This window comes from Cheilinus undulatus, linkage group 21 (assembly GCF_018320785.1).
Source record: "Cheilinus undulatus linkage group 21, ASM1832078v1, whole genome shotgun sequence".
Classification (NCBI taxonomy): Eukaryota; Metazoa; Chordata; class Actinopteri; order Labriformes; family Labridae; genus Cheilinus; species Cheilinus undulatus.
In genome coordinates this window covers 10,850,757-10,872,294 of record NC_054885.1, presented here as the reverse complement: position 1 = coordinate 10,872,294, position 21,538 = coordinate 10,850,757, and the positions used below count along the sequence as shown (strand labels likewise).

General features: G+C 38.9%; 1 protein-coding gene across 1 annotated transcript; it reads left to right on the top strand.

The window, feature by feature from the left end:
- Positions 1-1,162: 1,162 nt before the first annotated feature.
- znf598 (zinc finger protein 598) lies at positions 1,163-14,031 on the top strand. Its single transcript, XM_041817426.1, has 12 exons — positions 1,163-1,434; positions 3,251-3,363; positions 3,838-3,967; positions 4,068-4,279; positions 4,372-4,589; positions 4,724-4,820; positions 6,725-6,912; positions 7,044-7,131; positions 7,218-8,089; positions 10,514-10,676; positions 10,780-10,927; positions 11,089-14,031. The coding sequence occupies exons 1-12, from the start codon at positions 1,261-1,263 to the stop codon at positions 11,461-11,463; spliced, it is 2,778 nt and encodes a 925-aa protein (XP_041673360.1). The 5' UTR covers positions 1,163-1,260; the 3' UTR covers positions 11,464-14,031.
- The last annotated feature ends 7,507 nt before the right edge of the window (positions 14,032-21,538 follow it).

Below are 21,538 nucleotides of genomic sequence, written 5' to 3'. Positions count from 1 at the left end.
ACATGTTTTAATCTGTTGAAATAAAGTAATTAGAAGGTAGTGGGATAGGAAGATCTATGAAGTGACGACAAGTGTCTCCTCAGAGAAAGGTCAGGCCAAACAGACACCAGTAAGCAAACTGTAGGAATATGTATTTCTCATTTAATTTCACAGTTGGTAATTATATCACTTATAATCAAAACTGGCATTCTGCTTCTGAAAATGCATCAAAACCTGGTAATTACAATATCTTGTGATTAAAACACTTCGTATGGGTCATATGAGGCCATTGAATATGCCTTGGAGCTGTCTTAACAATGAGATCCCCAAGTGGCAGAGGCTTTAAATAAAATGTTGCAATACATAATTGTATTTGTGGAGCCCTGCAGTGTGCAAGAAGTCTTTCTGTTCATGTATAAATAAAATGTTGCAACCACAATTACTTAAAAAATGTGGAACCATTGTTTAAAATGTGAAGAGAAAATAAATGTAAGGATTTTCATAGCATGTAAACTCCGTATTGATTGAAAATAGCACAAAGGCAACATGTCAGACATTGAAAATGTTTTCTTTTCTATCATTTTTGGACAATTAAATGCCAATTTCAAATTTGAAGCAAAATGCATGTTTTAATAACTGGGAATGGTTCTTAATTAAAACTGTAGTACAACTTGGTCTTTAACAATATATATTATTTTTACCTTAACCCATTATTTAGATATGCTTACTGTACTCTAGAGCAATAATCCATTATTTGAGGATTTAATACATTATTATTCATTATCATTGTAACACTTTTTTGTTTGTTTTGCATACTTATTGGATGTTTGATTCACTTTGGAGTATTAATTTGCCAAGTTATACGACTTATTAATATTGTCAAGATGAAGATTTCCTCTCCAAATGGAGGTTTTCGCAAGAAATATAATGACGGTGAATACATATTATCGTAAAAAAATAATGTCACAATGTCGTTATACTTTGAGGGCAGTTTCATTTCTCATCAACAGCTCAGCCTTCATAACCGGCCCGGCGTCCGGGCACACACCTCGGTACGCACGTGGATCATTTGTGATAACCAAAGCAAATATACATAACGTGTGATAGGTCAAAGCAGAAATGCTACGGAGCTTAGATTGTCCAGCCACATGATCTACAAATCAGCGATACGGCAGTTGCGTAAGTGCTACTAGCTCAGACTTTCATAATTACGTAAGCATCTCGGTGGCACTGACTCTCCCTAATAACAGAGCTAAAGTTGTGTTGTGCCTTTTTAACATCATGGATTCAACAACCACGAAAGAAACAGAGAAGCACTGCGTCCTGTGTTGCCAAGAAGTTGAGATCTTCGCCTTAGGGAAATGCGACCACCCAGTTTGTTACCGCTGCTCCACCAAAATGAGGGTGCTCTGCGACCAGAAGTACTGTGCCGTCTGCCGGGAGGAGCTCGACAAGGTGGGGATTCCGTCACTACTGTGGCCCGGGGATGCCGCTCGGTGTTACTACATAGGCCGCAATGTTCAAGTAGCCCTCTCAAGGGAAAAATGTATGAAATAACTGAAAGTAATTCTTAATAAGTAATACATTTATATGGTTAATAAGACAAGAGCAAATAGGATATACAAAATGTTTTGGCTGCTTGTCTGTCGCTGTCATTAGCTTACCACCGGTAGCCAAAGCTAACATTAGCAAGTTCACCAGTGTAGTCTGCCTAGATGGCCCTTCCCGTCTTAACTTAATTACTGTCAGTTAACTGGCTGGGTTAATTGGTTGTTGGTATTATTAATCAACTATATTCAATATGGCATGAATTAAACACCAAAGGACGAGTCAAAACTGTATAAAATATGAGCTGTCACATTTCAAACAAACCAACGTGAGCACGTTAAATGGCTATACTGCGCCTGTAAGCTAGCTAGTTGTTATTACAAGGTTTCTGATCAATTTTAGACCAATTTGAAGGTAGTTTGCGTGTTTATGGCTACCTGTAACTTCTTTCTCGTAGTTACATTTAGTCTCATGCACAGGTAATAGACAAGTGGCTAGCTAAATGGACTTCGACCAACTTGTCAATTGAGCTATACTGTCATATAACTAAGGCCCTAGGTACCTACGAAGATTGTCAAACATTTCGATAGTTCCCGATGCCACGTGTTTAAAGTGATAACGTCTCTTTTAACGTTGCGTACTATTGAAAGATATTATAGATTTTAAAATAACCACACTTTGTGCACTAGAAAGAAATGAATAAATCACAATTGGAAACAAATTCCTGGATAATGTCTACATTACAAACATACACTGGTAAAGTGTTGGCATCAAATGTTGTCAGTGTATTTGTTAAGCATACACCAGCGTTACAAAGCCCTGCTCAACCATGAAAACAAATTGTTATTATGATAATAAAGATAAAATAAAAAAGCTTTGCAAGAGACACAATCCAAACCTGGGGTTGTGAATCCAATAATTACTTTAAAAATATATATATAGAGAGAGCTTGCTTTTACCTTTCATTGTCATCATTATTCTTGATCTATGGTCAATTAAGATTATTATTTTGGGTTATTCTGGTTTATATATATATAAAATATAAATTAAATACATATGAGTTGACAGAAATCAAGATATGATTGGCATGATTGTTGCTACACACAGCTGCTGAGAGCTCACCCTACACAAATATCCACTTCGGATTTTTGTAGTTTAACAAAAGTACAAAGTCAAGTTTGGAACATTTGACCCCTTTTCTAAATAATCAGTGATATTTATCTTTCATGTTCTTTCTGGCACACATTGGATGGGAATACACAGACACAAAGTAAAGGTCGTAAATTAAATTTAACAATTAAAGCCTACTGTATATTTGTGGGAAACAAACAGATGTGACTTGATCATTTCGGAGGTCACAGTTTCCCTTTTTTACAGTTTTCTGGGGGGTAATTTCCAAGTAAGACTTAAAGAGCCACAAATTGTCACAAAAGAGACATGTGGCTCAAGAGCCGTGGCTGAAGTGTCGGTGGCCTAGATGGTGGTGCAGGCGTACTCCTGATTTGTTTGCCATAGTATTCATTTGTAGTTTTATATGGTTGTTTCCACACCTTATAGCCGAGGAGACTCGGATCATGAGAAGCATTTTCAGACTATAAACTTGTTCAGCTTTGCCATACGCTTTATAAAAATGATATACAAAACCTCTTCAATAAATTAAAAATATGTTCATCAATCTTGTCTCACAGTAGTTTTTTTGGATTGACTTTTATGTTGTTTACAGGTGGTGTTTGTTAAAAAATTGGCGGCCTTCTCATGTCTGCCCTACCAGCAGTTCCCCTGTGAGAAGAAACATGATATTTATTTTGGTGATGAGAGGATTTATGCCCAGTACAGGTACCACTCTTCTTCTGTTTTTTGTGTGGTTTTATTAGCTCACACTGATAATAAATGTTACTACCAAATCTTACCTCTAAAATCATTGGAGACGCCACCAGTGCCAGCACCTCTCTTCATCTCAGCTTGAAGTTAGGTGCTAAATTAATCACTGTGAACAGAATTATACCACCTTGCCTTGGACAACTGGGACTGAAATTAGCCTTTTATATTTGGAAAAGCCATAAGATCTTTAGATTGCAAGGCATGATGTTGGTTTTGATTGTTTTTCCTTATGTTTTATTTTTTCAAACATTTGAGATGATGACCTAACAGTAGAAATCATCATCTTCTTGTTCTTCGACATAAAGTGTATTTGTTGTTGCTTTTAATTTTTTTTTTTTTTTTTTTTTTGGGCCAGTCATGTTCTCTAACATTGTTTTGAGCTATAGCGTAAATTTCTTATTGTTTTACTCGTGATGTGTTTATTTTCAGGCATCTTTTGTTACCAGAGTGCGTCCGTTGTTCAGAACCTAAAGTTTTCTCTAAGTTTGAGGAGCTGGAGCAGCACATGAGGAAGCAGCATGAACTTTTCTGTTGCAAGCTCTGTACAAAGCATCTCAAGGTATACTCATGTGGCTTGTTGGTCATTAATGAAAGGTCATTACCCCGGATAATCTAAGTCCGTGAGCTAAAAAAGAACTTAAACTCTAATCTACCTCCAGATCTTCTCTCATGAGCGTAAGTGGTACAACCGGAAGGAGCTGGCACGTCACCGAGCACACGGAGACCCGGATGACACCAGCCACAGAGGACACCCGCTCTGCAAGTTCTGTGATGACCGTTACCTTGATAATGATGAGCTGCTAAAGCACCTGCGCAGGGACCACTACTTCTGTCACTTCTGTGATGCAGACGGTTCACAGGAGTATTATAGGTATGTATAACTGTCACAGAAACAACATAAGAACAAACATCTCTGAGATTTATACAAAACTAACTGTCAAACTTGATATTTTCTTTTATCAGTGATTATCAGTACCTGAGTGAGCACTTCAGAGAGAGTCATTATCTGTGTGAGGAAGGCCGCTGTGCCACCGAACAGTTCACCCACGCCTTCCGCAGTGAGATCGACTACAAGGCCCACAAGGCTGCAGCACACAGCAAGAACCGAGCAGAGGCGAGGCAGAACCGCCACATTGACCTGCAGTTTAACTACGCACCAAGACAACAGAGGAGAAATGATGGTCAGTGAACATCTTGTTGTAGCAAATCAGTTGTCTGTACAGTAGATACTTGGTTCTTTGTTATTTAAAGATTATAGTTGATGATATTACTTTGGCGGAAATCAGTGAAGGTGATAAAATAAATGTGTTCTTAGGTCTTGTGGGTGGTGAAGATTATGAGGAGGTGCGTCAAAGTCGAGGGGCCAGAGGAGGAAGGCTCCAAGGGGGACAGAAGAGCTGGAGATACTCTCGGTGAGTCCAAAGCCCTTTGGCACATTTATTCCCAAAGTTTTAGGACCCCCTTTCCCTTAAATCGTTTTGGGTGCTGCACTTAATCTTTTTGCAAGATTTAGGTGCAATCTGTGCTCCCTTAACATACCATGCATCTTAAATGATACAACCATCATTGCCCACCTAGTCGAGTGTGTCTTTTATGTTGGAGTGGGTGTTAGAAATCAGTCCATATTCAGCCACTGTCTGACACGGATCCCCACATCTTCATGGTTATTGCTCTGTCTATCCTCTGCCCAGCTGTTCTGTTGTAGTTGTCTGTTTCTGTGCCCAGGTAGTTTGTATTTTGTGTAATAACTCACCTATCATTCAGCAATGTTTCCGCAGAAAGCTCAAGTAATTTTTTTCATACTTATCGTCTTCATTGTGTTTTGCTTTTCTGGCTTGAACACTGCCTGCATGGTGGTATTGCAGCGTTTGGTCCATATCCGTAAGCCCAAAGACAACGTGTATGCATAAATTGAAATGACATATACAGGAAGTTTGGACAGAAAGCTCTATTAATATCCGTATGCTTTTCAAACACAGAGTATAAATGAGTCTTTATGATTCAAGATGTTGTTTAATGTGTGAACAAATATACTTAAAACCGCCACTGGGTATGCCCTATTTTAAAGAGTAAAATTTAATTTAAAAAAGACATGTAATTGCATGGCAAACTAATCTTTCCTTCATTGGCTGAGGATTTGAATTGTTTAATAATACTTTGGGAGGAGTTAACACTTTAAGATAAATTCTAGGGCTTTTAACATTAATGTGTTAACGCTCATGATTAATCTTGAAACCTTAACGCGTTAAAAAAATAATAGTGGAATTTAATCATATGACTTAAGTTTGAGCACAACTTGCTCCCATAGTCCTCCAGTGCAGATGTTTATGTGCCTGGGGGTGAAGAGGAGAGAGGAGGGTCAGACACAGCCAGCAGTGATGAGTGAGGAGACAGACCCAAGTCTGCTTAATGGCAATTTTCTTATTTAAAAGCTGACAAATGTTAGTTAAGATAAAAACCAAAACTGTGGGTACATGCTGCAGTGACGAACTCTCTTTACACCAAAGCACAACAAGTATTAATTGAACCTTCAGGCAAAGCACATCTTTGCTAATGTTAGCAAAGATGTTAACAACAACACGGGATTTCACAGTTTTCTTCTTCAGCTGCTCAGATAAATGCTGAAAAGCACTCCAAAACTTTGTAGCAAGTCCTGTTTGTTAACAGTATTAATCCAGTGTAGAAATCTGCAGTGGAATTGGCAAAATTTAAGTTAAATAGCGAACCTTACGAGCTGAAAACGGTGATTGCTATGATGTGTTCAAATATCACATAAAAATGTGAGTCTTTAGTTTTTGATGAGAAACCTCCATAAATGCAGTCTGAATATGTGTTTATATTTGAGGGATATACAATTGATGTGACAGACTGAATCATAGCTTTTTAACTCAAGCAGTACTCCGCTAAGAGCATTTGTAGTTTAAATATTTGCCTTTATTTTGTCTTTCCACCAAAATATAGAAAATATTGACAGTGCTATTGATGAGGAATCAGATCAGCACTTTCTGCGTGTTGTACATAGAATTAAAAGAATAAAAATAAAAATCTAAAAACATAAAAATATACTTAAATTTTTTTTTAAAAATGCTTAGATTAATCATGATTAATTACAGCGTAGTGATGTAATTAACTTTTTTTAATCGAGTAACAGCACTAATAAATTCCTGTTAACTGAATATTTGGTGTTTTGATTTAGTTTTCTTGGACTGAAAACAGAGAAATGGGTTATATTTCACCCCTTTAGTAAATAATTGATTAATTATTCTGTGGTTTTTCATGCTTTAGCGTTTACGTCAATGTGCGCTTGTCTGTGCAGAGAGGAAGAGGACAGAGAGTTAGCAGCTGCTCGGCGGGCCTCCCTGGCCATGCGTAGACAGGAGGAGAGAGCAGCTGTGCAGGAGAGGATCGCTCTCAAACACCCTAGGGAGGAGAGAACCGAGAGAACCGAACCAGAGGACCCCAGACTTCGTACTGGACAAATCAAACCAGTGAGCAAACCTCCAGGTGAGGCAGGAACATTAAAAAGAAACGGTTAATGTGGATGTCTTTACCCACCTTTCTAAGTTGTGGACTTGTCTCTCTACCTTTCTTACTCACAGTTGTTATTGTTTTTTTTTTTGTTTTGTTTTTTACAGTGAGAACAATGAAGAGCAATAATCCAGAAGAAGATGATTTTCCTGCTCTGGGAGCCACAGCAGCAGCAACAGCAGCAGCAGCATCTATGTAACTTTTTACTCACAGTGCAAACTGAAATAATCGTTGTGTACAATCCTGTGCTAAGATATTTGATATTCTGTCTTTTTTTGTAGTATAAAGCCAGCTCCTGCAGTAGTTACAGCACCCCAAGCTTCTCTAAAGGAAGATGAATTCCCAAGCCTCTCGTCTGTTGCCTTGACAACCCCAATGACCCCAGCGTACTCTGCCCAACCTAAGAAGACTTCGTCTTTCCAGGAGGAGGACTTTCCTGCTCTGGTCTCAAGAATCAGGCCCCTAAAAACAGCAGCTAGCAGCAACTCTGCTTGGTCCAGCCACACAGCTGTTTCCAAGCCCACCACTCAGCCTCCACCACAAACCAGGCCTCCCACTCAGGTTTCCTCCTCCTCCTTAGGCCCTCAGCCCCTCTCCTCCACCACCTCCTCATCTTCACGCAGGAAAAAGAAAGTAGGAGAGAATGGGAAACCAGCATCCACTCGGTCTCCTCCTTCTTCGGACGATGACGGCGGAGGATTGACGCAACAGGAGTTCCGCTCAGTGCCCACCATGTTGGATATCTCCTCCCTGCTCACAGTTAAAGGAGGAAATGGCAAACCACCACCCAGAAGCTCTACTCCTCCTAACTTGACCTCTAACACGGATCCACCCCCCTCTAAAGCCAGCAAGAAGAAGAAACAGCAGAAGAACACAGCTGCTCCCTCCACGTCTGTGTCCTCAGCATTAGGGACCACACAAACGTCGAGTTCAGTCTCAGGGGAAACGGCAGCACAGAAGGAGAATGTACCTGAAAAAACTTGGAACAAACCGTTGTCTGGTGCAGTGACCAGTGGCCTGGTGAATGGCCACCCTGAAAAATCCCCACCAGTGAGTAAAGAGGCTGCTGCAGTGAAGCCAAACCCAAGCACTGATGCCCCCCTGGAGCAGGAGGAAGAGTTTCCTGCACTCATCACCAAGAACCCTCCACCAGGTACGGCACTCAGACTTTTTAGCACTTTACACCTTATTTTGTAGTTTTTAGTAAAGGTTATGCATGTGACATCACTGTAAGCAAGTCAATGCAGTTCGTGATACTTGAGGCACATACTGGTTTCAGGAATTGGTAGAAAGAAAGCAGCTGAAAAAGAGCCATCTTTTTAGTAATTATTTCTTGACCTTGTTCTCCATAGGCAGTGTAGATTCTCACCTAATGTTATGTTGGTAGAAACATTTAAGTTGGTAGTTTTCTGTTAATAAAAGCTAAGCCATAAAATTACAGTAGAACTTGCTTTGTGTGTATATAAAAAAGCCTTAAAGCATTCACTTAGATGAAAACGAGCTTTACTCCCCTCCATTCTCCCTCAGCAAATCATTCATTAAGTAAAATAATATCTAATGTAGCAATGGAGCGTATGACTCAGATTATGTTTGTATGCTTGTACATTTCATAAGGTGAAAGTATTAGAAATAATGGTTCTTGTGTGTACAACTCAAATAATATGAAAGTTTTAGGGTTGTATTTTTTTTTGCCTCTTCACAAACAAAAGCAGAAGGCAACATAAGTTTAACACAATGAAATCACACTAGCTTTTACTCAAAGACGGCCTGGGTTTGTTGACTACGCCCCAATCGATACAAATATATTTGACAAACACAGACCAGTCTTTTTGAAAACAGCTGAAAGCGAAAGTTAAAAGAAGCGACTAGAATGCTGAAATGAGGAGTGGTGAGGCACACAGCAAGTAAACAAAAAGTCTTCATTTTATCAGAGCCAGAGATTCATAAGAGATTCACATCCAGCCAAATGAAACACTGTAGTCGCTTAATGAAGTTAATGGCACGCATTTAAAGACAGTTAAACAACCAAGTGTACATGATACTAAATTACTACTTTGTCAAGAAACACACATGCTTTGTGTTTATAAAAGTTTTTCTTTATTATCAGATATTAATGTGCAGTTATTGCCGTTATTAATATTTTGTGGTGTGGCTGTTGTGGGATCCCCCTGCCCTTCCACAAGCCTATCTGGAAAGCATCAAGCAGGAACAGCACACGTTCCTGCCTTTCCTGTGTCTACAAGGAACGCCTAAGGCAGGGAGAGTACACCAAAAAACTCAAAGCAGAGCAGGCACCAGTGACAACAGAATGACACTGATTAAGTCAAAAGCATAATAAAGGAGGAGCTGAGGTGGAGGAGGGTTGCAAAAAGCAGCTTGCAGAGGGAAAGCGTAAGCCAGGTTAGAGCAGTTTAAATATAGCAGCATGGGGTGAATAGCAAATAGCGTGCTTGGAGTGAATCGGCCCGCTGTCAGCTGATGAGAGCTTGTGTGAGATCAGCTGATCTCAATGATATGGCAGCACTTGACTCCATGGCCTACCTGAACTAACAATATATTCTCAATTTAAAAATACTTAAAATAATGTATTCACAAATTTGTCTGTCTTTGTATCGTGAAGGATTTAGAGAAATATCTTTAAAAGATAACAGTAGAGCATTAGATAAGAAAATGAAAGGTGTAACTTCTTTATTTAAGAGGTTCAAGAGAAATTCATATACCGGCATTGTGTCGGGGACAAGCTGTAAAGAAAATGTCAGTTTGACTATATCTTTAGTAGGATAACGCAAGCAAAGACATTTCTAGACAGCAAAACAAGGCATCCCTGCTCTGCTGATGTAAAGTGTGTGCAGATAGATTAAAAAAAATTCCACAGTATTTTTCTTGCCTTTCATTTGGAGTGGCAGGAGGTTGCACTGTGGTGGGGAAGCATCATTACGTGTTGTAATTCGGTTCAGTAGATATCAGATGTGTTGTTACTGGTTTTATTTTGGTACTCGTTTCTACAGAAGGAGATTCATGGTTTTCAAATCATGATTCTCCTAGCTCTATATATGTGGAGTATGATTTGAATAGATCTTCAGTGTAAACTTTCACAGGAAATGGCAATTTATTCCACTCTCATTCTGAGTCTGACTATTTGAAAATTATGACTCTTCATCTTATTTTTTAATTTCAGTCTTTTATGTATAAGTTTCAGTTATTTCTACAGGTACAACTGTATACACTTAGGTTTGCTTGCAGGCTATTATTCAGCCATAACGCCCGGTCAAGTTGGCCGCATGAAAGTAGAAACAATGAAACTGTATATTGTGTTCCATTTGATGCCCAAATACAGCCTTATCAATCAAGCATTTTCTGGTTAGTACATGTTGTATATACACCTTATTTTTCATTTTTAGAAGCCATTTTTGTGTTTGTATTGTGCAGGCTTGAGACACACACCTCAACTGCCTATTGTGCTTTTTTAATTCAGTGATTAAAAGTGTCTAATCAGTAATCAATTTTGACTACTATTACATTGAAACTGCCTTACATTACATCTGTTGTAGCTAGTTACACTCTGTTTATCTTTCAGGCTTTAAGTCCTCCTTCCCTATAAAGGCCTCAACTCCTGCTCCCTCCTCGGCCATGCCTCCACCTCCACCTGGCCTGGGAATCTCAGCTCCAAAACCTCCCCCTGGCTTCACTGGGATTCCCCTCAACAGTAACGTGGAGCCGGCTCCTTCTGCTGTCAACCTGTACGACAACCTTGACTTTTTATACCTCAGATCCTTCTTAAATGCTGTTTGCTTTGTCAGGTATCAAGGGGGTTAATAATTTATTTTTTTCTGAAACGCTTAGCCCCCCCAAGATGTCTAGCAATGGTTACCTGGTCCCGGAGGACTTCCATCAGAGAAACTTGGAGCTGATCCAGTCCATCAGGAAGTACCTGCACAATGATGAGTCGAAGTTCAACGAGTTCAAAAACTACTCTGCACAGTTCAGACAGGTACACAACACATATTCATCCACATAATGATCAGTTTTCTTATTCACATCACATTAATGCTTTAGAAACTACAATCCTTATTAGTTATTAGCATAGTTTTGCTTTGAAATCACTTATTTCTTTCCCATTTATCTCCTGACCTTCTCTCTTTGGTTTCCTAGGGTGTGATATCAGCGGCCCAGTACCACCTTAGTTGTAAGGACCTGCTTGGAGACAACTTTAACCGCATCTTCAATGAACTGCTAGTTCTCCTGCCAGACACGGGCAAGCAGCAGGAGCTTCTGATCGCCCACGGAGACTGTAAGGCGCTGGAGAAGCAGTCAGGCGCCGGAGGTGGAAAGAAAAACAAGAACAAGAAGAACGCCTGGCAGAAACCAAGCACAGCGGACAACGCAGCAGCTGAGCTGGACTGCCAGGTGTGCCCCACTTGCAGACAGGTACTGGCCCCCAAAGACTTCAACTCCCATAAGACCCTGCACATCGGAGAGAGTGAGGAATTCCCTTCCTTGCAGTCCATTAGCCGTATCATCAGCTAGCCTTTGTGTTGCTTTCTTCTCTGCTCTGTTTGCCAATTTTGGGCAAATGTTTGACGCCCTGTCAAAGCCCTGCAGCTGCCAGTGTGGGAAACAGCAGCCTGTGTCCCTGTGTGACCATGTCCCGGGGGTGTTTGGAGCATTTTGATTGGAATCTAACATGGTTTGTGGTGTTTTTCTTTCAATGGGGATGCATCGATCCATGGTTTCACAGCTAAGACACACTGCATTTCCCCCATTTCCACCTCATTTGCTTGCATCCTTTGAGGCTGTCTCCAGCTGGAACTGGCACTTTGAGTTTATTTAATGAAAGAAGAGGGACTATCTTATGCTTTAATAGAAATCATTTCTCTCTAGTACAAAATGTATTGAAACATTTTTTTACCTTGCTTTGTGTTTTTGTTTTAACAGAAGAAGAAATGTATTTTGTTAACATCAACTTTGATTCCCCAGCAGAGCTGCCTGGTTTAACAACAAAATAAACAGAGACATGCTTGGTTCAACAAATAAGTACTAAATTTCCTTAAATTGTAGCCGTTTAATTGCATTAGATTTTTGCTTTATGCAGAGAAAAGGCTGTCTGAGGAACCACAGGAGGGTGACTGAGAAGTAAAGGATTCAGACGACAGATCAAATTGTAGCTCACATTTTTAAAATGTTTTGTAAGTCTTTATTTTGTTCACTTCACTTTCCATTAAATGTGCTGTAAGCTGATTGAGGAGTTAGTTAATCAGTGCTGCAGGTAACTCCTCATTAGGGACCTGATCTGAGTGCTCTTGACCCCAAACTCTTACGAGCACAGGGCACTTGTCACCGAATAGTTGTAAAGGCATGTCTAGTTGTCTAGCATGGACCCATTTCATCACCTGAGCTGCACAGTAGATGTGGAAGCAGGAAGTGGGTCGTTGTTTTAGAAATAACTGAAACACTTATGGTAGAAGGATTGACTCTACAGTACTGTCCTCATGGCACATAAACAAATATTCACAAAAAGAAGTCACCTTGTTTCTTATGGGGATGCACTATTACTCGCCTAAATGGGTGAAGTCGGATCCCTTGATAGTTGACACCAAAATAACTAGTTGGTTAAATGAATTACAGTTGTGTTTTTTAATCATTTGAGACCCACAGTCTGAAATGAAATTCTCTGTTTAGAGAACTGCCTGCCACTAGTAGGCAATGTAGCTTCAGTTAACAGCTATGCTACTGTAATGCTCTTTACCTTATGTAAACAACAGTGAACTAATAGCCCAGATAGCACCTCGTAGAAATGGTGTGGTTTAGCACTATTTTGACCTGGAAAATGGGGATTAAGTTCTAATTTTCAAGTATAGCCTGTGTCAGGTACTTACAAATAATCGAAGCATTGAGCGATGATATTTGGTTAAGTAATGTTAACTTGCCATGCTAGTAGTTATAATATGGTTTAAGTCTGGCGGTGCTAGCACTGCTGATATTAGCTACACTGCACACCAACTTCACATTTTCCCTACTTTGTTGTCAACAAAGTACTGGTACCAACACACCCGATACCTACCCTACTGAGTTGCAAGGCAGATATCGGTGCTTCATTTTGGCACCTTGCCAACCCCAACGCGACGGCTATCACTCCAAAGGAAAGGCACAAAATACGCAATGTGAAGAAGTTACACCTGTTTCCTTTACTCATATGATCTGTTGGCATCTTCTTTCTTAATCATTTATGATACTAGCTGCCAATGTTGAAAACAACTATTTTCTCCTGAAAGTATTGATTTAGGGGTTGGCACCTTTTAAAGAGTTAACATTTAGCACCGGCATCAGAAAAAAGATACCTAACCCTACTGCTGGCCTGTTTTCAATAAATTGTTTACAATTTTCTTGGTGTTTTCTTGACACTAGACTAGTCAACTAAACATGGTCACAATTTTTCTAACCAACTACATTCATACTGCGTCACTGTATCAGGCTGCATATATAAGCTCAGGCACAGAGCAATGCCACTGATGTGAAAACAGATTAGTTGGGGAGGAAAGGGAAGTGCAATCATGCTCAAACACAGCACGAAATAATCATGCCTAATGTGAAATGCCTTTACACAAGGTTTAAATTAAAGGAACCAAATCAAAGAATCAACACTCTTGTATTCCCTTTAAAGTTTTGTTAAAATAACATCTCTGCTTTTTTAATTTAGCCTTCAAATGAGATTGTAACCCTTAAGGTTATGTTAAGTCTCTTGTTTTCTGTAAGTTTACATTTTTTAAAAGGTATCATGAAGATTTACCCCGCTCTGTTGTAATGCTTACAACATAAAAACCTTCATTTTCATTCTAAAGCTTTTATTGCCTCCACTGGTCCTCTTTTTTGAGTCCAGCTTTGACACACAGGGTCTGTTCCTTCTGTTCTGTACAGGTGGGCTGGTTACATCAATTACTCTCCTTTCATCCTCTCTCTCAGGACACTTAGCTTGCACCTGTGTGTGTTTGTCTTCTGTGGGTATGAACGCCTCTGTGTGTATGAATGAGTGGGTACGTAGAGTCTGTACATGTCACTCACTCCTTTTTCTGTCTGGCTTCAATAAAGCTCTTTCTATCAGCACTGCTTGTTTTTTTTTTAATCTCTGAGTTTTGTATTTGTGTTTAAGCATGTGTAAGGGAGAGAAGGATGTGTCCTTTGATTTCTGCATAACAACATGATAAGGTATATACACTCACTGATCATATATTAGGTTTAAGTGTTCTTCCATGGCACACTCACAATCGCTTTAACCACCTTCTTTCCCATTCTGATGCTCTGATCATTTTGACCATGTCTACATGCCTTAATGCATTGATTGCTGTCACACAACTTGCTGATTAGATATTTGCATTAATGAGCAGTTGAAGAGGTGTATCCAATAAAGTGATCAGTATTTTACGTAGCTTATATATTTCACATTAGCTTATGTAGCTAATGTAGCTTTGATAGCTTTAGTTATGTTAGTTGTATGGCAAGGTTACCTACATGTCTATATTACCTATGTAGCCTACTAACTTGTGTTGCTGATGTTGCTTTAGCTATGTTAGTTATGACGCTATGTTACCTACGTGTCTACATTACCGATGTAGCTCATATAGCTAATGCTGATTTGTTAGCTTTAGCTATTTTTGGTTATGTAGCTAGGTTATCTACATGTCTACAATACTTATGTATCTTATGTTGCTTTGATAGCTTTAGCTATGTTAGTTATGTAGTTAGGTGACCTACGTGCCTGCTTACCTTTGTAGCTTATGTGCCTTATATTGCTTCAATAGCTTAATCCATGTTAGTTATGTAGCTAAGTTACCTACATGCCTATGTTACCTATGTAGCCTACATATCTAAGTAGCTTGCGTAGCCAAAGTAGCTTTGATGGCTGTACATTTAGCTATGTAAGTTATGTAGCTCCAGGATGCCTCCTGGACGCCTCCCTGGGGAGGTGTTCCGGGCAAGTCCCACTGGGAGGAGACCCCGGGGAAGACCTAGGACACGCTGAGAGACTATGTCGCTCGGCTGGCCTGGGAACGCCTTGGGATCCCCCAGGAAGAGCTGGATGAAGTGGCTGGGGAGAGGGAAGTCTGGGTCTCCCTGCTTAGGCTGCTGCCCCCGCGACCCGATCTCGGATAAGCGGAAGAAGATGGATGGATGGAGTTATGTAGCTAGGTTACCTGCATGTTTACATTACCTATATAGTGTATGTACCTATGTAGCTTACATAGCTTCAGCTTTAGCATTTTGTTTATATAGCTAGGTTACCTAAATGCCTACATTACCTATGTAGCTTTGATAGCATTGGGTTTAGCTATGTTAGGTACATAGCTTATGTACCTTCGTAAGCTTAAACTATGTTAGAGTTAGCAGCACTGTAAGTAGACTGCTTGGCTTTATTGAATATTTTTTGAGGTTTTACACAAATACTTTTTGGTAGCCTAACCCTACCCTTTGTCAGAGATGGCATCTCACCATAGAGGTCTGCCAGAGGGGGTGCCAGTGATCTGTGTTCTGCAGCCAGACTGACTTGATGTGAGTACAGTGAACTCAGTGTCGTGATTAAGAAACCAGTTTGATATTTTAGTTTAATGACATGGTGTTTTATCCTGCAGGAAGCAGCTATCAGAAGATGAGGTATAATAATGATCCTTATAAGATAAAACAAATATTAACACAATAGAGTCAGGCAGTCCAAAAGATGTTTTCTCTTTTATTGGAGTGACGGTCAGACTTCAGTCCAGAGACATTCAGGTAATAGACAGTGACACACATCTCTGTACAGCGTTTTTACACTAAAGAGGTCAAATACCTTCAGAACAGGAAGAAACAAAATAACATGTTTAAAGGGGAAGCACGCTACAAAATCAATATTTACTTCTTTGTTGTTTGATGGGGATTCAATTTCTTTAATATTATGTGGGGGAGATACTGTAACATCCATGCAATGAGTTAAATCACACAACTGATGGCACCACATATCATCACCTTTTATTATCTCAGTCAAACAAAGTGACAGCATGATCACATAAAACTCTGATTTTGGTGCTGACGGCCCCTTTAAAGGTGGGTAATCAAAGGATTTCCAACAAACAGTGCATTCTAGTTCATAAATAATTGTTATTTTTTTCTTTATTTTCAGTAGTACAGGACAACCCTAGACATCATCACACACAGTTTCCATTTACTTCAATAACATATTGAATTTTACAATCAACCAATACCACGGTAGTGTACATGGGCCAGAGCACAAAACATAGAGAATGCTTGTATTATTTTATCTACCACACGTACTGAAAAAGAGACTGAAGCACTGAGAACAATAATACAACCTGACCTGACAGTGCCCAAACTACCCATAATGCACCCCAATAGTACCTTTTACCCCATTAATATCCCAAACAATACCCCAACTCGCCAACCAGTTTAAAGTTAACTAGCAGTCATGTAAGATTAGAGGATCTATACTGGTGTTTTTTCATATTTTAGCAAACTCATTCATACTATCATAACTTGCATTTTAATAAGCATGCCATGATGTGAACTGATTTCCTTGAGAGAGTGACGATTATTTCACATCAAGTGACCAGCGGACTTCGCCACTAACAATGACATCTACTAATACTCACAAAAGGGGATTATTCTTCTGCAAATGACACTAAATTCAAATTTCAGTTTGATTAATTGCCTCTGTGTTCTTTTAACTGGATGCAACTTTGATTAAGTATGAGAGTGGTGAACTTTGCCATGTGGTGCGTTTCCACCACGCAGGTCTGTTTGGTTCAGTACAGTTTAGTACCGAAGTTCCACAAAGTTACGAGAATCAAACGTGACTATGATCTTCAGACATGGCAGACTGGTTATTTTGGTACCTTTCCAAATTTTTGACAGTGAAAACTCTAATACTTGGTACCATGATGTATTGTACTAATCCAGCCACTTGATGAAATGACACTAATAACATCTTAGGGTACGTTAAAAGGAGGGTAAATATAAAATTTAAATAATTTCTAGGCCGGTGGTTCTCACCTGGTGGGTTGGGACTCAAAGTATTGATGTGTCATTTGTGAACGAGTCAGTTTAGAGAGTCAGCTCTTTTATGTGAAAAATAAAATCCAGATCCCAATGTAGATCCGTTTCATATTATTATTATAACAATTTCATCATTTCATATAATAAAGCATAGTTGGAGTAAAATACCAGCATAAATAACAATCAGATATCATGGCATTGCTAAATTTGGCAGGTTAAAAGAAGCTAAATTGGCACCCAAATAGAGAGCCATTTGGGAGCTAAAAAAGCAGGCTGGGCCAAATGACCCAGATCACTAAAAAGAGCAATAATTCCTATCTCTAACCAAAAGGTGGATAACGATTTGGTGCCTGGAAAAGAAAAGTTGTGGCAAAGCAGCCATGGATGAACAGAAGCCCTAGCTAGACATGTTTCCATTAAGTTTTTTTTACTCCATTTAACTGGACAAAGAATAAATTCTGGTTATTTTCTTGAGATCCTGACTCATTCATCCTATCATATTGGATATAAATATCTTGTAGAAAGCAATTTTTCTTGTGAGAATCCTCTTATTCTTGAATATAATTCAAAATCAGAGGAAAATAATGTTTTTGCACGCATGTCTTCCCAGAGTTTTGTCCAGTCTGTTTTTACAGTCATATGTTTTTGTTTCATCCAGGGTCCAAAATAGCAATTTTTCCAAATCACTGTTGTATATTAAGTAGGTGGTTGTGGGTCCCATGGCTAGACCAGTTGAGAGTCTCTGTTCTAGGCCATAAACTGACTACAATTAGTCTTAATTTGGTAATATATTGCACCTACATCTTCATTTATAAGATCAATATCACTTCAAACATATTTTCACTCTCTGCAAGCTGATACCAGTACAGGTTTTGTTTTGTTTTGTTTTTTATTTCTTACTTTTTAGGGAGCCAGTTGCAAAGCTGGTCGTGCAACTTGAAGGTAAAAGGCTTCCACATGAAAAAACACAAAGTATAGTCCTTTATGGCAGAGGTTCCCAACTGGTGGGTCGGGGAGCAAAAAAATGGTTGTAGAATGCAGACGAAGTATTAAAGTTTTTAGTGTTCTTGTATCAAACATTTAATCTTATGATGGCTATTTTTTTCAATATTTCAACTCATTTATCTCATTTTCTTGCAATCAAAAGCCCATGATAATGAAGTAATTTCTTAAGTTCTCTATAAAAATAGAAAAAATTGACACATTATCACAGGGAAAGGGGTTTTCTTTTTTTCTATCCAAGATACAAACTGCAACGTTTTTAATTTACTTAACATGGCTTGTTGAATATTCTTGGAAATCTGGGTTGCGATTTCCCATTAAAGACTGGTGGGTCCTTAGGCTGGACCAGTTGAGAACCACTGCCCTATAAGTCTGAGTATCAGATATATGTATTGGTATGAAAACCCCAAAAGTAAATCTTTAAACTCAGTGGTATTGCACCCTTTCCCAAACCCAAAATCTGAAAAGAAACAGCTCTATTTTATACTATTTGGTTTGTAATTTTTTTTTACTATCAACTTTCTGACAAAATCTGGTGATTTGCTACTTTAAAGTTATTTTATATATGAGAAAGACTCTTTCATTGCAACTTATGTGCCATTAACCTCAATACTTTTCTCTTTAACCATTTTTTTTTGGGAAGTAGTTCGTTTAGCTTTCATTTTTGGGGTAAATACACATCTCTACTCTTTATAAACAAACTTTTTAGGACTTAAAGTGGACTACAGAAGCTGCTCTGGTGCAGCTTTCTTTCCATCCCTCCTTGACCTTTTAGATATGAGCACTCTAGTACTTGAAACTTTAAAGTCACTGCACAAACTATGAATTTCCTGGATGCATTTCTGACTTAAACGGTGATAAATTAAAAATAAAGAAAATCCTGTCAGCTGCACTTGTGGCTGGGGAGTCTCATTTTGTAAAGCATCTTGTTAAGTTAAGATTAACATAGTATTCAATATATACTGAGCTCTATACAACATTTTCATGCACGGTTTCCTCTATGGCATCATTGTTCTGATGCTGCAGTACCGCCTCTGATCTCCAGAGGACGCTGATTACACATGATATCAGGCAAGGCATTCTACAGGTCAATTAATCACTCTAGCATGAAGTTTTTACTCCATCTTTGTTAATCTGAAACAAAAAAATCTTACTTTAAAATGTTAATATATTTACCAGACTATTTATATTTAAGGGCAAATGATTTTTCTAACAGATGTGTGATTTCCTTCTAAAACTTTGACAAACACATGTTCAAGAAAATAACTTTTAAGCACCACAAAAACTTTTTACACAGTCGCACAAACTCACACACTCTCACACAAATGCACATTCAAGCACACGCATGTTAAATCTACAGGTCCGCTGATGGCGAGTGAACCACGACACAGACACTGCTACACAGACATGGTGACTATCTACACCAAAGGCCCTTAGTGGCCCTCATCCACGCAACCCTGTCCACGTCACCTCAATAGCAGGAATGCAGGATCGATGAATTAGCCAGCTAGCGATCCTCAACATCCTGGATTTTTCTTTAGCCTGAGACTGAATCCTCATCTGTGGCCTCTCTCTGCTCTGTGATCACATAAAATGGACATTTAATATCACCGTGGTACTAAAAAGACAGCAATAAGAACAAAGGGCAGTTTGGCAGCTTCTAAAAAGTAAACAGACCTGACTTACCCAGAATCCCCTCAAACTCGATGCACAACAGAACTCCACATAGGACTGTCTCAAATAACACACCACATTCCCTGGTGACAGAAAGGCAATGCAACACAGCAGGCCGTCTTTTAGGGCCGTCCGCCCATCTGAGATAGAAATAAGACCCCAATTTGAAACGACATTAAAAGTTCAACTCCCTCATCATCTCTCTACTGTCATTTTTCGTCTCTTTAAAGTTGATTTGCGTGTCTTAGCTTCATTGTTGTCTTGTGTCCTGAGTTTATATTGTTGTTTCTACGTAGTTGTTTTGCATCTTGTTGTTGTTTTGTGTGTCTAACGTTGTGTTGCATCTTTTGTTGTCCTTTGTGGCTCTTTGAAGTTGTTTTTGGTCTCTTTGTAGTTGTTCGCATCTAATTGATGCTGTTTTAAGTCTTTGAAGACGTGCATCTGTTTTCTTTTAAGTGGTTTTTTCTCTTTGAAGTTGTCTTTGGTCTTTTTGTTGTTATTCAGGTCTGATCGTTATTTGGGTCTTTTTGTTTTTTGTTCTCCTTGAATAATTTTTGCCTCTTTGATGTTATTCGTCCCTCTTTGAAGTTATTTTTTGGCCTCTTTGTAGTCCATCTGAAAAGTCATTTTGTAGTTTGAAGTTTGTTGTTTTTTGGCTCAGTCCCAAGTCACACCTTGCCCCTACCACTTGCCCACGTGCTCAGATACCAGGAAGGCCATACCGTCTTGCTCAGTGAACCCATCGCTCCATGCATGAGTCCAGGTCAACGGATCGATGGATTATGCCGCCAAGGTAGGCAAACTGCTCTACAACTTCCAATATTGTGCATCTCTATTAATTAAAAAAATAATAAAACAGGCCTTATAAACTCCTAATCTACCAAGGTATTTAAATAGTAGTAGAATTAACTAGATAGAATCTCCAAAGCATCCTGGTTGAAATATTAAAAATGCCTTTATTTTCGAGGAACAGTCATTTAAACCCAATGTATAAACTTTGATGCACATTTTGGCACTTTTTGGCATCGAGCCTTCAACAGTAAGTTGTGTAGACCTTAAAAACACTAAAATTCAGGGCATACTGACTTTAGTCGATTCATTTGCATTTCATATGACCCTGAAAATAAAAGTCCAACCTGATTCATGTTAAATTTACAAATTATAAAGCATTGGGTGCACTTTTGACAACTGAACTAGTTGGTTATGTAAACTATGTAAGTGAATACATAGATTTAATATGCTGAGCCAACATTTTCTAGGGGGTTCAACTTAAATGGTTGGTTTAGCTACTTTAGTTGAGCTGACTGAAATATATATTTCTAATCAAAACATTTTTCTGTCACCTCAGCATTTTAAGCTATGAGCATGTTATGTCAAGTAAATGGCAAATGAACTAAAAAAAAAAAAAGCTGTGAAATTTGTAACTTGACTACTTTATGTTGGACTCTGATATTTTCCTTTTACAGTGCAATTTCTGGAAAGAGCATTCGGGACCATTTTGATTATTTAGTTCCCAATTTCAAGGTAAATCTTTGCTTAATCTAATGCTTTTTCAAGGCACCCTGTTGGGGATGCTAGGGATATATGGTCTTTTAGATTAAGCTTAGCATTAGTCGGCTGATGACCAGCTGATCCCTACTTTCGCCCCCCCAGCTCTCACAGCCAATCACAGCTTTTCTCTCAGCACAGCGGTGTATTTAAATATGAGGTACTTTTCACTAATACCTACTTGCACTAATGCTAATGCTCAACTGCCTCCACCCCAGCCTCCTCCTTTATAGCATAAAGCTTGTTGCATCCTCATATTAGGATTCATGCTACTATGTAAACTAATTCATCGTGATTAATATGCACGGTGGTTTAAGTTTCCTTCCATGCTGCTTTA

Excerpts from the sequence above, each read along its gene's own strand:
- znf598 (XM_041817426.1), top strand. The coding sequence starts at position 1,261 with ATGGATTCAACAACCACGAAAGAAACAGAGAAGCACTGCGTCCTGTGT. Across the intron at positions 4,590-4,723 it reads ACAACAGAGGAGAAATGATG|GTCTTGTGGGTGGTGAAGAT; the intron begins GTCAGTGAACAT and ends ATGTGTTCTTAG. Across the intron at positions 7,132-7,217 it reads ACAGCAGCAGCAGCATCTAT|TATAAAGCCAGCTCCTGCAG; the intron begins GTAACTTTTTAC and ends CTTTTTTTGTAG.